This window comes from Brienomyrus brachyistius, chromosome 1, assembly GCF_023856365.1.
Source record: "Brienomyrus brachyistius isolate T26 chromosome 1, BBRACH_0.4, whole genome shotgun sequence".
NCBI lineage: Eukaryota > Metazoa > Chordata > Actinopteri > Osteoglossiformes > Mormyridae > Brienomyrus > Brienomyrus brachyistius.
This window is the reverse complement of record NC_064533.1, coordinates 49,272,996-49,290,509: the sequence shown is the minus strand read 5'-3', so window position 1 is coordinate 49,290,509 and position 17,514 is coordinate 49,272,996. Positions and strand designations below refer to the sequence as shown.

General features: G+C 41.8%; 1 protein-coding gene across 2 annotated transcripts; it reads left to right on the top strand.

The window, feature by feature from the left end:
- The first annotated feature begins 445 nt into the window (after positions 1-445).
- Positions 446-16,594, top strand: LOC125715004 (bile salt export pump-like). 2 transcript variants are annotated; one of them, XM_048986220.1, is made up of 29 exons: positions 447-672; positions 783-863; positions 1,363-1,387; positions 1,481-1,510; positions 1,584-1,635; positions 1,720-1,958; positions 2,216-2,303; positions 2,689-2,822; positions 4,143-4,314; positions 4,410-4,534; positions 4,915-5,089; positions 5,620-5,733; positions 6,567-6,677; positions 7,042-7,167; positions 7,269-7,472; positions 7,553-7,723; positions 8,531-8,732; positions 8,855-8,936; positions 9,063-9,174; positions 9,269-9,433; positions 9,519-9,623; positions 9,714-9,875; positions 10,378-10,581; positions 11,629-11,870; positions 12,025-12,181; positions 13,387-13,584; positions 15,288-15,494; positions 15,694-15,840; positions 15,946-16,594. In XM_048986220.1, the coding sequence occupies exons 2-29, from the start codon at positions 788-790 to the stop codon at positions 16,144-16,146; spliced, it is 4,026 nt and encodes a 1,341-aa protein (XP_048842177.1). In that variant the 5' UTR covers positions 447-672; positions 783-787; the 3' UTR covers positions 16,147-16,594. The 2 variants fall into 2 exon arrangements, with proteins under 2 accessions (XP_048842261.1, XP_048842177.1); XM_048986304.1 differs by lacking the exons at positions 15,288-15,494; positions 15,694-15,840; positions 15,946-16,594 and having other exon boundaries at positions 446-672; positions 11,817-11,870; positions 13,387-13,527.
- Positions 16,595-17,514: the final 920 nt, after the last annotated feature.

Genomic DNA, 17,514 nt, shown 5'->3' with positions numbered 1-17,514 from the left:
ACTACAACAAACGCTACCTAAACTAATATCCACAATGACTATCACTTTATCCTAATGACAACCACGATGACAGATCTGGGGAAGGAGGCAATGACAGGCACATACGTATATACAGCAAACACAATTAACAAACTCAAGACAGGTGTGGATGGTTAAGACATTAGGGCTGGGAACAATCCTATGATTACGAGGAGGCCAGCGACCTCTGCTGGCCAAACGGAGACATGAGGGAGGTGGATCATGACAGAATCAAAGCAGCTGGGTCAAAATAATCCAGATATCCTGTCCGATATTGATCTAGCGCTGGGTTGTCAGTTGACTCAGGTCAGGTTCTTCTTAACCCAGATTTTTTTTTAGAGTATAGGTGAAAGATTCTGTGAACTCTTTGAAACCTGGGTTAATGACCCGGTGGCAGTACAAACCGATAGGACACTTACCTCTAAATGTGTAATCTGACCTAATGTGGTCTGCTGTACACAAGTCAAGCTCCCCTGACTGAAGTAATCAGAGTCAGGGCCCGGTCTTTTCCAAGTATTTTCCCGGAGTTATTCGGATGTAAGATATAACTAACACTGGATCTAAGGGGAGCATCGCATCATGAATGAAATTAGTGACGGACTCTATTAGTCATTGTTTTGTTCTCGGTCTTATTGAGAGTAAACTGTAGATAACGTAAGTATTTCTTTGGCATATTGGATTTTTTTTTCCAATATTTGCGAGTTTATTTTTCATTTAAAATTTTTCATTTTGTTTTATAAAATATATTTATAAAATATATAAAGGAACAATGCCTGGATCAGTTACCCTACGCAGCATCAAAAACGTTGGGCAGGATAACAGAGCTTACAACGTGTCTGATCCAGGTAAGGAATCAGCTATTTATTAATAGTGCTGCTATTCGTAAGGAATGTTCTAGAAGATTTGTAAGAAGCTGCCTGCAAATCATTTGTCCTATTGTCCATTTTATCTCGGCAATAATAACAGAAACCCTACAGTAAACTACATTTTACATATAAAATTGAAAGAATTTGATTTAGGCGTCACACTGTGGGTTCAACTTCCAGCTAACTTGCAGTTAGTTCAGTTTCATCCCACGAATTACCTTTAATATGCAATTATCTGTGAGTTCTGTGATATTCAGGCAGATCAGCCAGCAGGTCCCTTGCATCGTACCCTGGCCCTTTGGGATAGATTTCAGATGCACTTTAACCATGTAGTGGAGGAAATGCATGCCAAACGGTTGATGACTATATTATAATACCACTGGTACTGAGTTAATATAAACCTAATACAGACAAAATATGCATGAATGGTTTAAGCATTAACACCTGGGTAATATATCTTTTCATTTTTGTTTTTCAGTAACAGAAAACGATGGCGTTTACATGTAAGTTGAATGATTAATTACATAACCGGGGTACTATTAATTCCGCATAAAGTGATCAGATTTCAAGAGTGTATTCCCTGTATCCTTCCACAGGACAATGAAAGGCCCCGGAATTAATAAAACGTAAGTGAAATACTCTTTCTTCCGTTATTCGGTTTTTATTGTTGCGTTTAAAGATACGATTTTCTCATGGTAGAACAAAAAGGACGAAGGAAGCGGCGGCGATCAGGATCGGTTTCTTCCAGCTGGTAATATCAGTTTCATCATAGTGGAAAGCACTTGTTTGCAAGCTGTATTTCAAGCCAACTGGGTCTCTGATCCTCCTTGTCCAGTTTCGCTTCGCAGGATGCCGGGAGGTCCTGATGATGGTGGCCGGGAGCATCTGCGCTGTGCTCCACGGTGCCGCACAGCCCCTGATGCTGCTAGTGTTTGGGCTGCTGACAGACACCTTCATCCAGTACGACATTGAGCTGCAGGAGCTGAATGATCCTCAAAAGCACTGTTACAACAATACAATACAGTATAAAAACCTGTCGGCCAATGACAACCTGAACATGACAAGAAAATGCGGGTAAGATGGTCCAAGAATGGGTTGAGTAATTCTAAGTACAGTAACTCATTAACGTAGAACTTTCCAGCGTGACAAGGTTCATGTAAGCCTACAAATGAGAAAAATCTGTTGAATTTACATTTACAGTAGAATGATAAGCATAACACAAAAATATTACTGATGCACAAAATACAAAGTACGCAGATACACTGTATATGAATTTATGTTGTATTCTGCTTGAATTAATTATTTTTCTAATTTTTGAAAATTAATTTCAGGATGTTGGACATTGAGTATGAAATGACATATTTTGCCTACTATTACCTTGGTATCGGAGTAGCAGTTTTTCTCTTAGGCTACTGCCAGGTAAGTTACTCTTCCTTAATGTGTTTTTTTAAAAAAATAAAATAAATAAAAGGCTTGTGGCGAGGGGAGAAAAGACAGGAGACAGCTTGTTCTTGTGAAAGCGAATGAAAAACTTTATTAATAACAAAAAAAAGTAAAAAAAGAAGCATATCCGGTTGCCACTAAAGCGCAAAAAAACTCAAGGAAGAAAAACACAACTTTAAAATAAAAGCACACCTGCCCTTGGAATTCTGAGCAGCTGCACTACAGGCTAAAAATTGTTATTATGAACTTGGGCACCCGTTCAAAATACGGAAAACCAGAACTCATTACACAAATCTGTTTGCGTTTAACTGCGGGAAACCTTACGGGCAGCTTTTGTCTTTTGGTTGTTCTGTCCCAACAGATCTTCTTGTGGGTGGCTGCAGCGGCTCGTCAAATTCATATAATCAGGTCGATGTATTTCCGGAAGGTTATGAGAATGGAGATAGGGTGGTTTGATTGCAGTTCGGTCGGGGAACTCAACACCCGCATGTCCGAGTAAGTGGAACGCAGCCTAAACACCCATCTCAGCTAATCCGAAGACTCTTCTTGACCTCTGATTAGATGGTAATGCTATCATAAGGGAACCTGTATACTTCACACATTTAAGTCAGTGGGTTGTAAAACAAACATAATTAAACACAAATATCCATGGTGTATGTCTGTGTGTGATTTGTGTGTATATTACATAACACCAACTCTCCCCACAATGTGATAAATACCTGTTATTTTGCTGTTGTGGGGATCACTGTTTTGGTCCCCACAAAGGGAAACGCAATTTTATAAAAATCTGTGACTGCAGTCAAAACATTAAAAAAGTCTCGTATTTAATTTGGTTACTTATGGTTAAGGTTAGGGCTGGTTAGGGGTTAAGGTCGTCATGTTGGGGTTAGAGTTTTCCCCCATAGAAATGAATGGAGAGTCCCCACAAAGATATAATTACAAACATGTGTGTGTGTGTGTGTGTGTGTGTGTGTCATCGACTGGTATCCTATCCATGGTATTCCCTTGCCTTGATACGTATGCCTCCTGGAATGGGCTGCAGAATCTACATGACCATTTACTGGGTATGATGGGAGGATGTTTACATATATACAGTATTTTTACACAATGCTAAAGCAAAATTACAGAAACGAGCTTCATTCTGCACCAATAAACATGGCAGACAGGAAAGCACTTTGGACATAAGGCAGCTCGTGTAGATTCTGAATAGGGCATGAGCTTTGTGATCCTTGCCTCATGGGCTAACCGATAACACTGCCACATGATGTGTATAACCTGAAGTGCTTATCTATAACATGTCTATAACATGCTCACACAGCAGATATTCGCTACACAGATGCTACATGCTACACAGCTTTAACAACATCAAAGTGTCACCCCAGACCCTTTATTAGCACAAAGAAAAGGTCTGTTTTACCCATCCAATGCACTTTATAATATAAACTTCAAATTCTTTAGAAGCACTTTGATGTGAACATTATTGACTGATTGTTGACACATCACAGCAGGACAACAACATGTATCCTTTGCCTTTAACCCATATGTGACATATAGCAGTAGTGGGCAGCTATTATTTAGTACCGAGGGACCAGTACCCTGCTCAGGGTACCACGGTGGCACCTTGCTGGTCAGGGAATTGAACCAACAACCTTTCACCACAAGCACACTTCCCTAGTGATTAGATTACCACTGCCTCACTATGTGGTATAAATATGGAAAAGACTGACATCGTTTATGCACTACGTGATATTCAGGCGTCATACGTTTCTGTATTTTATTCTTTGAAAGATGACTTAATGCCCGTTTGTCTCACAGTGACATCAATAAGATAAATGATGCCATCTCGGATCAAGTCAGCATATTTCTGCAGCGGTTCACCACCTTTGTGTGTGGCTTCTTCATGGGCTTTGTGAAAGGATGGAAGTTGACTCTGGTCATAATCGCAGTCAGCCCTTTGATTGGACTTGGAGCTGCGCTCATGGCATTAGTGAGTCTGTAACGCTCCGGGGCTCTCGTCGGGATGTTCTCAGCCAAGTCTTACCACCCCATTCTCTGCTTCCTTGCATTTTTTCTCGCTTGCAGTTTGTGTCAAAGCTGACGGGGCGGGAGCTGCAGGCCTACGCCAAAGCCGGCGCCGTGGCTGACGAAGTTCTGTCGTCCATCAGGACCGTGGCGGCTTTTGGAGGGGAAAAGAAGGAGGTTGAACGGTGAAGCTGAAGGAAATTGTTAACTGCAAATTAGACCTTTTCGGATTTTTTCCATCCACCCTTTACAATAGCCAATACAAGTCAAGCACGAATGTGTCAATATTAAGTACATTTTTAAATTTACTTGTCGATTTTTGACTTTCGGAACGCTGGCAACCGCATGTATTTGTATTTCGAGGGCCGGGCTGGCAATTTGAGTTTACTCATCAGTTCATTTTGTGGTGCGATGCTTCCGCGAGCTTTGATTGTGAACACACCGTTGGTGGACATCTGCTGGGTGTCGGCCATCGCAGAAGCTATCCAGAAATGATAGATCTTCTATTCCTAATACAGAGCGGGTTTTCAGCAATGTAGATACATAACTCCATCTATCCATGCAGATATGACAGAAACCTGATCTCTGCCCAGAGCTGGGGGATTCGTAAAGGCTTAATAATGGGACTTTTCACGGGATACCTGTGGCTCATCATCTTCCTGTGCTATGCCCTTGCCTTCTGGTATGGCTCCAAACTTGTGCTGGATACAGAGGAGTACAGCCCAGGAACATTATTACAGGTAGATATATGTACATCTCTGGCAACAAGTAATAATGCAGAAAGATACTGAACTGTATTCCTCAATCTCTTGATTTTCCTATTTGAAATACAATTAAAACCGCAATCATGGTTAGTAAACATTGTGCACTACATGCTTATTGTAGTAGGAAGCTAAATCCATTAAAAGATTTTTCATTTTCACGATATAGCATTAGTAGTGTATTTATGACAAAAAGTTGTGGGTTTACATAACTCCCCATCCAAAAAATTTGACTGGTCTTATACTTTCTAAGAACTTCTTTAAAATATGGCAAAACTTTAGCCGGCTGTATTTATCAGTGAAATGTGTTGATTTACAGTACTTAGGTAATCTTATAGCGGGTGATAACTGTAGATGTTTTATATTATGTTTAACCACCCTCTCTAGTATCTTCCAGCAAAAACTGGAAAAGGAAATGTCTTGTTGTCCTCCAGCACAGATGAGAAACTGTTCTCTGAAATAGCTTGGTGTTGACAGAGCTTACTGACAGGAATGAGCCCTGATTACAGGTGTTCTTGGGCGTGTTAATAGCAGCCTTGAACCTGGGCCAGGCCTCTCCATGCTTGGAGGCTTTCGCCTCTGGGAGAGGCGCTGCCACTATCATCTTTGAGACCATTGACAGAGTGAGTCTGCATGAGCTGGCAAATGTTAATCTATAGCATGTGCAGTGCAAAACTTACTTTACATGTGAGGGCATTGGCTAATGTGTTTTAAGAGTTCTAAATATGTATATGTAATGCATGTGATTTAATAAATGGGTCACCATTAAGACCCTAGACATTCTAACCATTTGCCATTAACTTATTGGATGAATGTAAGAAAATCCCATTAACACAGAACTAAGGTTGTCACTTTTTTCAAAAGGCAAGTTTGAACAAACTTCAAATGTCACGCAATTTGTATAAATATATTGGAATACCTGTTACTCCCCACCCCACCCCACCCCCAAAAATCATGGGGGCCATAAGAGGTCTGGGTGGGAAAATATTTTTTGAAATACTTTTGCAAACCCTCGCAATAGTTTTGCATTACTAATAATGACTGTACTGGGTGCTTTTAAAGTACAAAATATAGAATTAATGGACTAATAAGTATAAACCTACATGATACAGACATGTCCAGTTAAGTGTCTTTTAAGCATTTAAGTATTGTGGACAAGGTACACCATGTAACATTCATATATGTTTTATACATATTTATTACTTACTGCACTGTGTCCATTTACCATCAGTGACTGTAAACAAGACAGCTGGGCTACTGAATGTTTATTTAGTTATTATTTAGGTGATGACACTTAAAAATTCAAATGTGACAATTATAGTTCGAATATGAATTTTTCACATAATTTTTGAATGAATGTTCAAATATTGGTTAAAAAGTGACAGCCGTACACAGACCTCTGAACAAAATACTGTTATAAGTATATAAGGCTTTTCTCTTTTGTTTTTATGCACAGGAACCAGAAATTGACTGCCTGTCAGAAACTGGCTATAAACTGGACAGAGTAAAAGGGGATATTGAGTTTCATCATGTAACCTTCAACTACCCTTCTAGGCCTGAAGTTATGGTACAGTTCTTGAGAGTTTTTTGGATGTTATAGCTGTAAAAAAAAGTTAATCAAACAAAATTCTTAAATGATTAGATACATGGTATTCTAAAAGACTATCTTTCTTCGTTTAAGGGTGAAGTAAAATCACGAAATATCCTAAAAAAAGCTTCTCATATAAGTCAAAGAAAATGGTATTATTTAATATCTATTTATAATAATTTGCCTATAATTATGCATTTAAGGATAGGGACATTGCTTTTTAAAAAGAAAAAAGAAAAAAAAAAAAATAAAATATATATATATATATATATATATATATATATACACACACACACACACACACACACAAGACCAAGTAACAAATACAGATATTATTTAACAGATATTAGACCAGCTAAGTGTGCTGGTGAAGTCTGGGGAGACTACAGCTTTTGTGGGGGCCAGTGGTGCTGGGAAGAGCACTGCAATTCAGCTTATCCAACGCTTTTATGACCCTAACGAGGGCATGGTACGTCATGGCACCTCACCTTATCTTAATATCAATCATGTAAAGTCTCCTGATATCTTGCATATGGAGCACAGTAGATCAATTCCTCGATCTACTGTCAGGTGACATTGGACGGCCATGACATCCGGGGACTGAACATCCAGTGGCTTCGATCCCTGATCGGGATTGTGGAGCAGGAGCCCGTGCTGTTTGCCACGACCATCGCTGAGAACATCCGCTACGGCCGGCCGGGCGTCTCCATGGAGGACATCGTGAAAGCAGCCAAGGAGGCCAACGCTTACAACTTCATCATGGATTTACCGCAGGTACTGCGAGCATCCCGGAGATGATGATCTTTAATCGCATGCATTCACGCCACTTGACCATGACGACCTTGTGACATCAGAGATTCGAGACGCTGGTGGGAGAGGGCGGGGGTCAGATGAGCGGCGGTCAGAAGCAGAGGATCGCCATCGCTCGCGCTCTGGTCCGAAACCCCAGGATCCTGTTGCTGGACATGGCTACCTCTGCCCTGGACAACGAGAGTGAGGCTGTGGTGCAGGAGGCCCTGGATAAAGTGAGAGCTGCTCAGGCAAACATACTGGTGGTAGTTGTACTGCAACATAGTATGAAGCTACTAACCACTAGCAATGATAAACTCATGAAGGAAGAAATTTCTCGAAGTCGGATGTTTAAGTGTTTGACAAACTTTATTATCTGATGAGCTCAAAGGGACCAGACACTCAGCAATCATGCGTCTCGTGTTCTGCTCCCCGAACAACAAGTGCATACATCTCTTATAGCCAAAAATGCAGTCATCAGACAGTTCAAAGAAAAGGATCAGGTGTCTGTAGACACCAGGCACTTCTGCTTATTGAGGCTTATCGGCTCAGAACAGGGCAACCTGAGCGAAATTTTCCTTTGCAATTTCATACTGTGTCGAGTTAAATTTATCCAGTTACCCAGTTACTACTTTATCTCACTTCCAGGTCATGCTGACCCAGGCCCTTGCTGAGCAAGCTTTATTATGGCAAACGTTAGTTCCTTCATAGAAAATATAAATCCCTTTACTTACGCAAGCTTGCATTAGTACATTGTGCTTGATACATCAGACTGATTCAAGTGAGGTTATATTGTTTCAATCATTATAGGTAAATCAACAGCACCATTAAAAGTTCTATTATTAATTACTGATTAGATATGTATATATATTTGCATAATCATGAATTTTCTATAACACTACTGAAATGCTATCACAGGAAAAGTACTGTAGTCTGACTTCATAAGGATGTAAACTTCTGGGTCATTTAATTACTATAGAAGGTACGTGGACTTGCAATGTGGATTCAGTTTGTCTGATCTGCAGTCTTGCTCCTCATTCAAGGTACGCATGGGCCGTACGACCATATCGATAGCCCACCGATTGTCGACAGTGAAGAATGCAGATATAATTGTGGGTTTTGAACATGGTCGTGCTGTAGAGAGGGGGAAACATGATGAGCTTTTAGACCGGAAGGGGGTATACTTCATGCTGGTGACCTTGCAGAGCCAGGGAGACAAAGCCCTCAGTGAAAAAGCCAAGCAAAGTGAGTCCAAAGCATTCAGACCTTCTCAAAAATGATATGTCCTGAGACCTTGCAGAAAGGCAGTTAAAAAGACATAATCTTCTGTTTGTTTCTCCTTGACGTGATTTTTTTATGATCAATAGTGGCTGGAGAAGAACAAGCAGGAGACATGGAGCCTTCTCAAAAAAGCCTTTCTCGAGCTGGTAGTTACAGAGCAAGCCTGAGGTTGGTATCCTAAAAAGTACCAAACCTCATCAGCGAATACCGGCCGATTATCTCCGCTTACTGGTGATCCCTAGACATTGTTATTCACCTGAAGGTTTACTTGAGTGGTAAATACTCTGTCTGCAGAGCTTCTATCCGTCAAAGAACTAGATCTCAGCTGTCAAATGTCATCCCTGAGGCCTCTGTGCCCATCACCACAGACACAGAGTCCTTCATGTCTGGAGGCAACAAGGGTGAGGTTAGTCCAGATGAAGGGTGTTGAATATTAAGGTGTTTGAGAACTTCCCCTGGTTTCTTTTGGTGCTTGACCTTTTTTATCATTTCATACTCAGAGCGCTCTACCAGAAGAAGAGGAGCCAGTACAGCCAGCCCCTGTTGCCAGAATCCTGAAATATAATGCCCCTGAATGGCCATACATGCTCTTTGGCTCCATAGGAGCTGCAGTGAACGGTGGGGTCAATCCCATATATTCACTGCTATTTAGCCAGATTCTCTCCGTAAGTTACTAAGAAGTCATGTTCAGTAGGTACGCAATGTGGACCACAACGTCAGTGATTGGCAGCTGTCTCTGTGCTTCCGTAGACATTCTCCATGTCTGATTCGGTGGCTCAGAGGAAGGAGATCGATGGCATTTGCTTGTTCTTTGCCCTCGTCGGACTGGTTTCGTTCTTCACGCAGCTGCTGCAGGTGCTACGCCCCTGAAATGTCAGTCTTGGTGTTTAGACAGTTATCTAAATGCCGCAGGCTCTTACTTGGGGTCTGCCTGCTGTGTCTTAGGGCTACTCCTTCTCCAAGTCTGGCGAGCTGCTGACACGTCGATTGCGACGCCTGGGTTTCCATGCCATGCTGGGCCAGGAGATCGGCTGGTTCGATGACCGCAGGAATAGCCCCGGCGCGCTGACAACACGCCTGGCCACAGATGCTTCTCAGGTCCAAGGGGTGAGTGAGAACATCTGCATTGAACTGCCAGTCGCTGCTGAAGCACTTTTGCTCTGTGTTGTACAAATTTCTGCATTCAGCAGTCAGCAGTACACATAGGTGGGCCTCTAATGAGACAAAGAAAGGAGAATAGACCAGTTTATCTTTTCTTATGTCAGGAAGCACCAATGAGCATGTAATGTACATCTTTTGCTAGCTAATGGGCATAAACATTGATTTATACGGTAAGTATGTGGAATTGCTATTCAGTCACAAAGCGGTTACTGTTTCATGAAAAACAGCAGCATCGTTTATGTATAATACGGGTACCACAAAATCAGAGAGAAAACTAATAGTTTTTCTCTCGCATCCTGTTTTATCTTTTAATTTGTTGAGTGTTTTCCAAACGTTGGTCACCTACACTTCACCGGCCACGGAAGAATGCCAACCGTCATTGTTTCCATATTCTCTGCTGTTTAGCCATTCAGGTGTACTAGTCCCAGGTCCTGTGTTGTGCTTTCAGGCTACTGGCTCTCAGATAGGGATGATTGTGAACTCCCTGACCAACATTGGTGTGGCCATCATCATCTCATTCTACTTCAGCTGGAAGCTGACCCTAGTCATCTTGTGTTTCCTGCCCTTCCTGGCCCTTTCTGGAGGGTTCCAGGCCAAGATGCTTACGACGTTTGCCAAGCAAGACAAACAAGCAATGGAAGCTGCTGGACAGGTGGGCTTCCTACATGTTAAATTTCCATTCGAAATAAATTTCATATAAACGCTTTTGACCCATTTCAGAGTCCCTAGGTGTGGCAGAAAAATTATAAATCAACCTCTCTGATAATTTTAGTTGAGATACTTAGAATAAGACTCTGGACATCTCGGTTGGTGAGTAAAGTAATGTCTTTTATTCCAGCAATCCAGCAAAGTGCTCCTATCACACTCTGGCACTAGGTACCAAGTCACCTCGAGCTCAAAGCAACCAGTTGATAAACCATAACTCCCAATTCCCTATAAATACTTCTAAATCCTGATTGGTCGCTAAACACCAACAAACCGAGCTCAAACGTATAACAAACACAATTCTCCTGCTCTATTGGTTCACCTTGCCAGCAAGATAAAATCCACCCATCTTGCTCAATTTACCGGAATCTAGACTCTATTTGAGATATGTATTTATATGATTAACATATTGACATATTGTCAAATTGTCATTGAATCACTGCAAATACATGGTTAACATATGATTAGTATGATTAATGTAACCATTACTTATACATTTGCACTACCCTGTAACATATTGTATATTGTCGACTGCAACTATTTTATAACTATAACTCTTTGTGCACCAGTTGGAGCTGCTTCGAATCCCTTCTTGCAGATGCTTTCTCACCCCCCTTGCTCCACTGTCTGTCTCTCCAAGGTCTGATCTCTCTTCAGGGTCTGTGGAACTAACCGTAGGCAATTATCACCAAGCGAGGTCACACAGTATTCAAAAGAATCTCTTCTTGCCTAAGGCCTAAGATATAACAGACCCAATATACCTCCCCTCCCGGGCCAACCAATGTCCAATTTTCCTTCCACATAGGTCTCTGGCGTCCAAATATGTATTTTTTAACCATTTTGAAATAATATGAAATAATTATCAAAAATTTCATTAACTATAATTTTACATATCAGGGACTAGGAATCTCAAGGACTACATGTTAAACTGGGATGATAGGTATGATGAACACATATGTGCTGGAAGCTGAAATTTTTATGTTTCACAATGCAGATTTCAGGCGAGGCGCTCAGCAACATCCGCACAGTTGCAGGTCTGGGCAAAGAGAAGAGCTTTGTGGATATGTACGAAGCCCAGCTCGATGGTCCCCACAAGGCGGCCATAAAGAAAGCCCATGTATATGGAGCCTGTTACGGCTTTGCCCAGTGTGTGATCTTCCTGACCAACTCCGCCTCCTACAGGTTTGGAGGCTATCTGGTACGGCAAGAAGGGCTTCACTTCAGCGTGGTTTTCAGGTGAAGGTCCAACTTGGTTTATTCGTCTTTGTATCTTTTCTAATATTATTCAGTTTGAGTGTTAAAAATCTCAGACTTATGGAAATGCTTCAGTAATTCCTAATTGCATCCTGCAGCGCTCGCATTGTTTGCTGATCATCTCGCATTTTTACAGGGTCATCTCTGCTATAGTTACAAGTGGAACAGCCCTTGGTCGTGCATCGTCCTACACCCCAGATTATGCCAAAGCAAAGATTTCAGCAGCAAGGTTTTTCCAACTCTTAGACCGTGTCCCCAAAATCAAAGTTTACAGTGAAGAGGGAGAGAAATGGGTGAGTGTTGATGTTATTTCTGATATTTCATTAGTTACTGTAGTTTATCATTTGGTAGGGTTAGGAGAGGCCTGTTTCCTAAACGTTTTCCTAAACGTGTGTTTCAGTGGTGTGACGTCACTAGCTGTTATTGACAATGATGATGTCGCTTACAGTACCTTCAGAATCCAGCCACACGGTTCTGTAAGGATGTCAGAGCAGCTGCAGCTAATAAGAATTAATTGCAAACCCTCTGCTCACTGCTATGTTGCCACGGTATTAGAAGTTGTACTCTCCCAAAATATCGTCCACGAAACCAGACATACCCACAGAAACATTTAAATGGCTGTCCCCTCGGGCTGTGTAACTTAGCACAGTGAGACAGCTGTTTCAATGCAAAACAGTGACCACAAAATCACTGCAATTCTGCAAAAAAAACCCTTCAGACTTTTAACGAATTAACTTGCTTAATATAAGATTTATTCAAATAAATTAAAATAAATGAATTACACCCATGGGTGGCATGGTGGTGCAGTGGTTAGCACTGTTGCCTCACACCTCTGGGACCCGGGTTCAAGTCTCCGCCTGGGTTACATGTGTGTGGAGTTTGCATGTTCTCCCCATGTTGTCGTGGGGTTTCCTCCGGTACTCCGGTTTCCCCCCACAGTCCAAAAACATGCTGAGGCTAATTGGAGTTGCTAAATTGCCCATAGGTGTGCATGCGTGAGTGAATGGTGTGTGAGTGTGCCCTGCGATGGGCTGGCCCCCCATCCTGGGCTGTTCCCTGCCTCATGCCCATTGCTTCCGGGATATGCTCCGGACCCCCCGTGACCCAGTAGGATAAGCGGTTTGGAAAATGGATGGATGGAGTTACACACACTTTGAGAGACTTAGTCATACACTTGTTGTACACTAATAGTACACTAGTTGAAGACTCATTTTAAGCTTAATACTTGGCTGGTTATCAAATACTCCATAACAAAATTTCCCCCTTAAATTAGACTCACTCTGTTGGATGAAACTGTAGGCAGTACAGTGGATAGACGGTTCACAGCCACATTCTATCTCAGCCTTTAATTTTGTCTCTAAGCACAACAATGGCTCTCTGGTTTGCAGGGTCCTAATGGGATTTCAGTTTCCTCTCAGTCTTCGCTGAATTTGGTCATGAATTTGTTGCACTGCGAAAGGTTGTTTACCTTCTCTCTCTCCCCCCCCCTCACCTACAGGCAGATTTCAAAGGTGATATTGAATTCATCGACTGCAAGTTCACATACCCCTCCCGGCCTGACATTCGTGTGCTGAACGGGCTGAACGTGTCGGTGAGGTCAGGCCAGACCTTGGCTTTCGTCGGCAGCAGTGGTTGTGGGAAGAGCACCAGCATCCAGCTGCTGGAGAGATTCTATGACCCGGATGAAGGCAAAGTGGTGAGTGAGGATATTTTAGTAACTATAGTAGTTCAACAAGAAAAACATTGTGCTAACAACACAAAACTTGTTGGTTCAAATCCCAAGGAGCATATATAAACTGTGACCCTCTCCTATACTGTTACTTTGGATAAAAGCATCAGGTAAATGCATAAAAAGGTTTTGAGGCTGTATGATTTATGGTACAACTAGACCCCGGTTAGCACACCCCCTATGGTTGTGGGTTCAAACCCCTCCTTGGCTTCTTATGGAGTTTGTATGTTCTATTCGTGTTCTCTGAATTCTCTTGTTCTATCCCACAGACTAAAAACATGTGGCTGGCAGAATTGGGGTCTCTAAATTGACTATAGTGTGTGAATGTGTTCCTTGTAATGGACTGGATTCTAGCCAGAGAGCCTCCTGTTGGTGTTTCCTGGGATAGGCTGTGCGACTCTGCCCCGGATAAGCGATTTTGAAAATAAGGATAAGCGGTTATGAAAAAAGACATGCTCTTTCAGGATGCTACAAAATGAAATGGCTTCCTCTGGTTTACAAATGTTATTTATCGAAGAGCAGACTGTAATTAATGCACTGGCATAATTGTCATGGATCCGGGCGGGTTTGGAGCGGGGCATAGTGCAGGTTGGAACAGAAATGGACGACCCGCTGGCGGCTCACAGGACAAATGGGGATTTATTAAACAGAGCAGAAATGACTAAGAACACTACGAAAAAACCAAAAGGACCACAAGGGGATAAACAAGGACTAAATTTACAAGGGGGGGGGGGGGGGGGCAGGTAAGCAGGTGGCAAACACAAACCATCACAAACAATGAACTACTAAGGGACCGAACTCAGACAGGGACTTAAATACTAAAACTGAACTGGGTAACGAGACAGCATTAGTGGGACATACAGTTAACCAATAGGGGAAGGTGCAGGACAATGAGCAATCAGGGAAACACACAAGGGCAGGTACAAGAAGGGGCAACAGGTGAAACTAATCAACTCAGGGAACTGGGAGGGGAAAACTAAGACTGACAGAAAGGAGGAAACAGAATCTGCTCTAAGGAAACAGACATGTAGAAACAAGCACAAGACATGAAACCAAAACCAAATACAAATCACAAGACAAAGGAACAAGAAAACTCATACAATGAAACACTAGGGAACAAAATACAAAAACAGGTGAGGTGGGATTCAAACACATGACAAAGGGATTATATTCTGGTGAATCTTTTCATTCTGCAATGCCTGCTGGCCAAAACGGGGAAGGGACACAGGGTGGAACAACCGGGGCTGATCCTGACGATAATGTATTTAAAAGCAATTGTTGGAAATTGTCTATGTCTAAGATCCTTTGCTAAGTTCATGATTCTAGGTGAAGCAATAACTAGCCATATTCATCTGGGGGTGCTTTAAGGTCCTTTAAGGGGTGCAGCTTAAATGTGAAAAGTGATGTTATTTCTTATGTGCGAAGGAGATTTATACACATAATTAATGTAAAGTTTATAAGTTTTCATGTATTTACTGGTACTTGCTTTTTCCTGTGTAGTATGAAAGATCTTTTATTATTTAAATTAGTTAGGAAATGTAAGCATTCAATAGACCAAAATGAAATATTTCAATTATTATACGGAAAGCAAGTTAGATCATGTCTTGTTGCTTGTGCTTAAAGTGTAAACAATCCAATGACTGACATAATGTTGATGTGTTACAAAACAGCTGATTGACGGCCACGACTCCTCCAAGGCCAATGTGCCGTTTCTGCGCTCAAAGATCGGCATCGTCTCCCAGGAACCCATCCTGTTCGACTGCAGCATCGCTGACAACATCAAGTATGGGGACAACTTGCGGGAGGTCAGCATGGACGATGTCATTTTCGCAGCAAAGGAGGCCCAGCTGCATGACTTTGTCATGTCCCTGCCAGAGGTACTGGCCGTTGCATATAATTAATGAATATATATATATCAGGCCTGGCATTTCATAGATGTGCTATTCCACCTGCTTCAGGAGTTTCTTTTGGCTGCCAACAATGCATTAGTTTATACTGTTTCATACTATTTCAATTTTCAACCTGCCGAGGCGATCTGCTTTGTTCATTTCACTATTTTGCCATCTTTTAATTCAGAAATATGCAACCAACGTGGGCTCCCAGGGCTCCCAGCTGTCCCGGGGGCAGAAGCAGCGCATCGCCATCGCCCGGGCCATCGTCAGAAACCCCAAGATCTTGCTGCTGGATGAAGCTACGTCAGCCCTAGATACCGAGAGTGAAAAGGTACCGGTTGCATTTTGAATTGGGGGCCCCGGGTGTGCATCTGCTTGGGTTTTGTCTGCAGTCTGATCTAGAGAAATAAACCTCAACATGTCATTTGTGCTACAGACTGTTCAAGAAGCACTGGACAAAGCGAGAGAGGGCCGTACCTGCATTGTTATCGCTCACCGCCTCTCCACGATACAGCACTCTGACATCATCGCGGTGATGTCACGGGGCTGCATCATCGAAAAGGGCACCCATGACCAGCTCATGGCCCTCAAGGGTGCCTATTATAAACTGGTCACAACTGGGGCGCCCATCAGCTAAACATGTTGGGACTGAACAGGGCTCCGGTTGACAAGCACCACTGACTGGGAAACACTGAAAAGCTCTCAAGGCGTTGGGATCACTGGTTATGACAATTGTGAATGTTTAAGTTGGAAACTAAGTAAGAAAACACATTTAAATTTGATATAGGGAAAGAGGAAACAGTCTGAGGGACAAAATTTCTGACAAATACAAAGACAGAAGGGAACTGCTGATTATTTACTTTCATGTAAATATTAAGTATTTAAATTAAAAGTAATCTTATAAAATATACTTCCTTTGATTTACTGTAATGTTTCAAATGTTACTTTTGAGTAATTACACATTGTAATTAATTATTGTCTTTTTTGCTATATTAATTAAGTAAAGAATTCTGGATCCATTCACTGTGTAGAGCTGACTTATTAAAATGCTTTGTAAATGCAAATAAAGACCATACAAGACATAATTTTGTATTTAAATATTTTCAATTTTTTTTTCTTTTTACCTCATTAATTATAAGGTTTAAATGTTTAAGATCAATAAAAAAAACATGTTATGTTTTTTCATGTTTGTATTTAACATACTGCAGAATACATGTGCAGATATATAAGTACATATATGAAACTTAAAATTATTCATAAAAAGTCTTCTAGGGTTATGTGGTAGCTAAGTGGTGAAGCATGTGAAGAACATACTTCCATGGTTGTGGGTGTGATTGTTATCCCAAGCTTAGTGTGTGGTGTTTGCATTTTCTCCCCATGTTGTTAAGGATTCCCTCCTCCATTCCAAGAACATACATTTCTGTGCAAGGACTGGCCTCTTGTCAAGGCTGTGTCATGTACTTCCTGGGATATGGTTTGTGCTTCTATTAAATTAGTGGTTCAAAATAATGGATCGTTAAAATACGTGTCATGCCCGGCTCGTCCGCTCCTCGTGTGTGCCACGCCCCCTGATTACCCACGTGTGCTTCCCTGATCGTCTCCAGCTTTGTCCAATTACTTTGATCAGTCTTGTCTTATTTAAGTCCTAGTCGTGCTTGTCTCCCTTGTCCGTCATTGTGGTTTGACGGTTGTAGATGTCCCCTGCTCCCAGTTCCCGTAATAAACCCCTAGTTTTGCCCTGATTTCGGCTTGTCTGCCTGTTCCTGCCGACCCGCAAGATCACCGCTCGCCTCGCGCTTGATCGTGACAGTGACGTATCTACGTTATTTCAAATTGCTACTGTATATCTTTCAGTAATATGACAAACAAAAAGCTCATATAACTTTCAATTCTTAGTCAATTTCAAATATTTAGAAAGTAATGGGCATTACAATGTATCTAGGGTTGCCAAGTTTGGTCAGCTGGCTGGAGTGAAATTCTCAAGTCGAGACAAGTCTGCATACAC

Bases quoted from the DNA above. Each gene is read 5' to 3' on its own strand.
- LOC125715004 (XM_048986220.1), top strand. From the start codon at position 788: ATGCCTGGATCAGTTACCCTACGCAGCATCAAAAACGTTGGGCAGGAT. The intron at 5,090-5,619 runs GTAGATATATGT...CCCTGATTACAG, and splicing joins GCCCAGGAACATTATTACAG to GTGTTCTTGGGCGTGTTAAT. The intron at 9,434-9,518 runs GTAAGTTACTAA...GTGCTTCCGTAG, and splicing joins TATTTAGCCAGATTCTCTCC to ACATTCTCCATGTCTGATTC.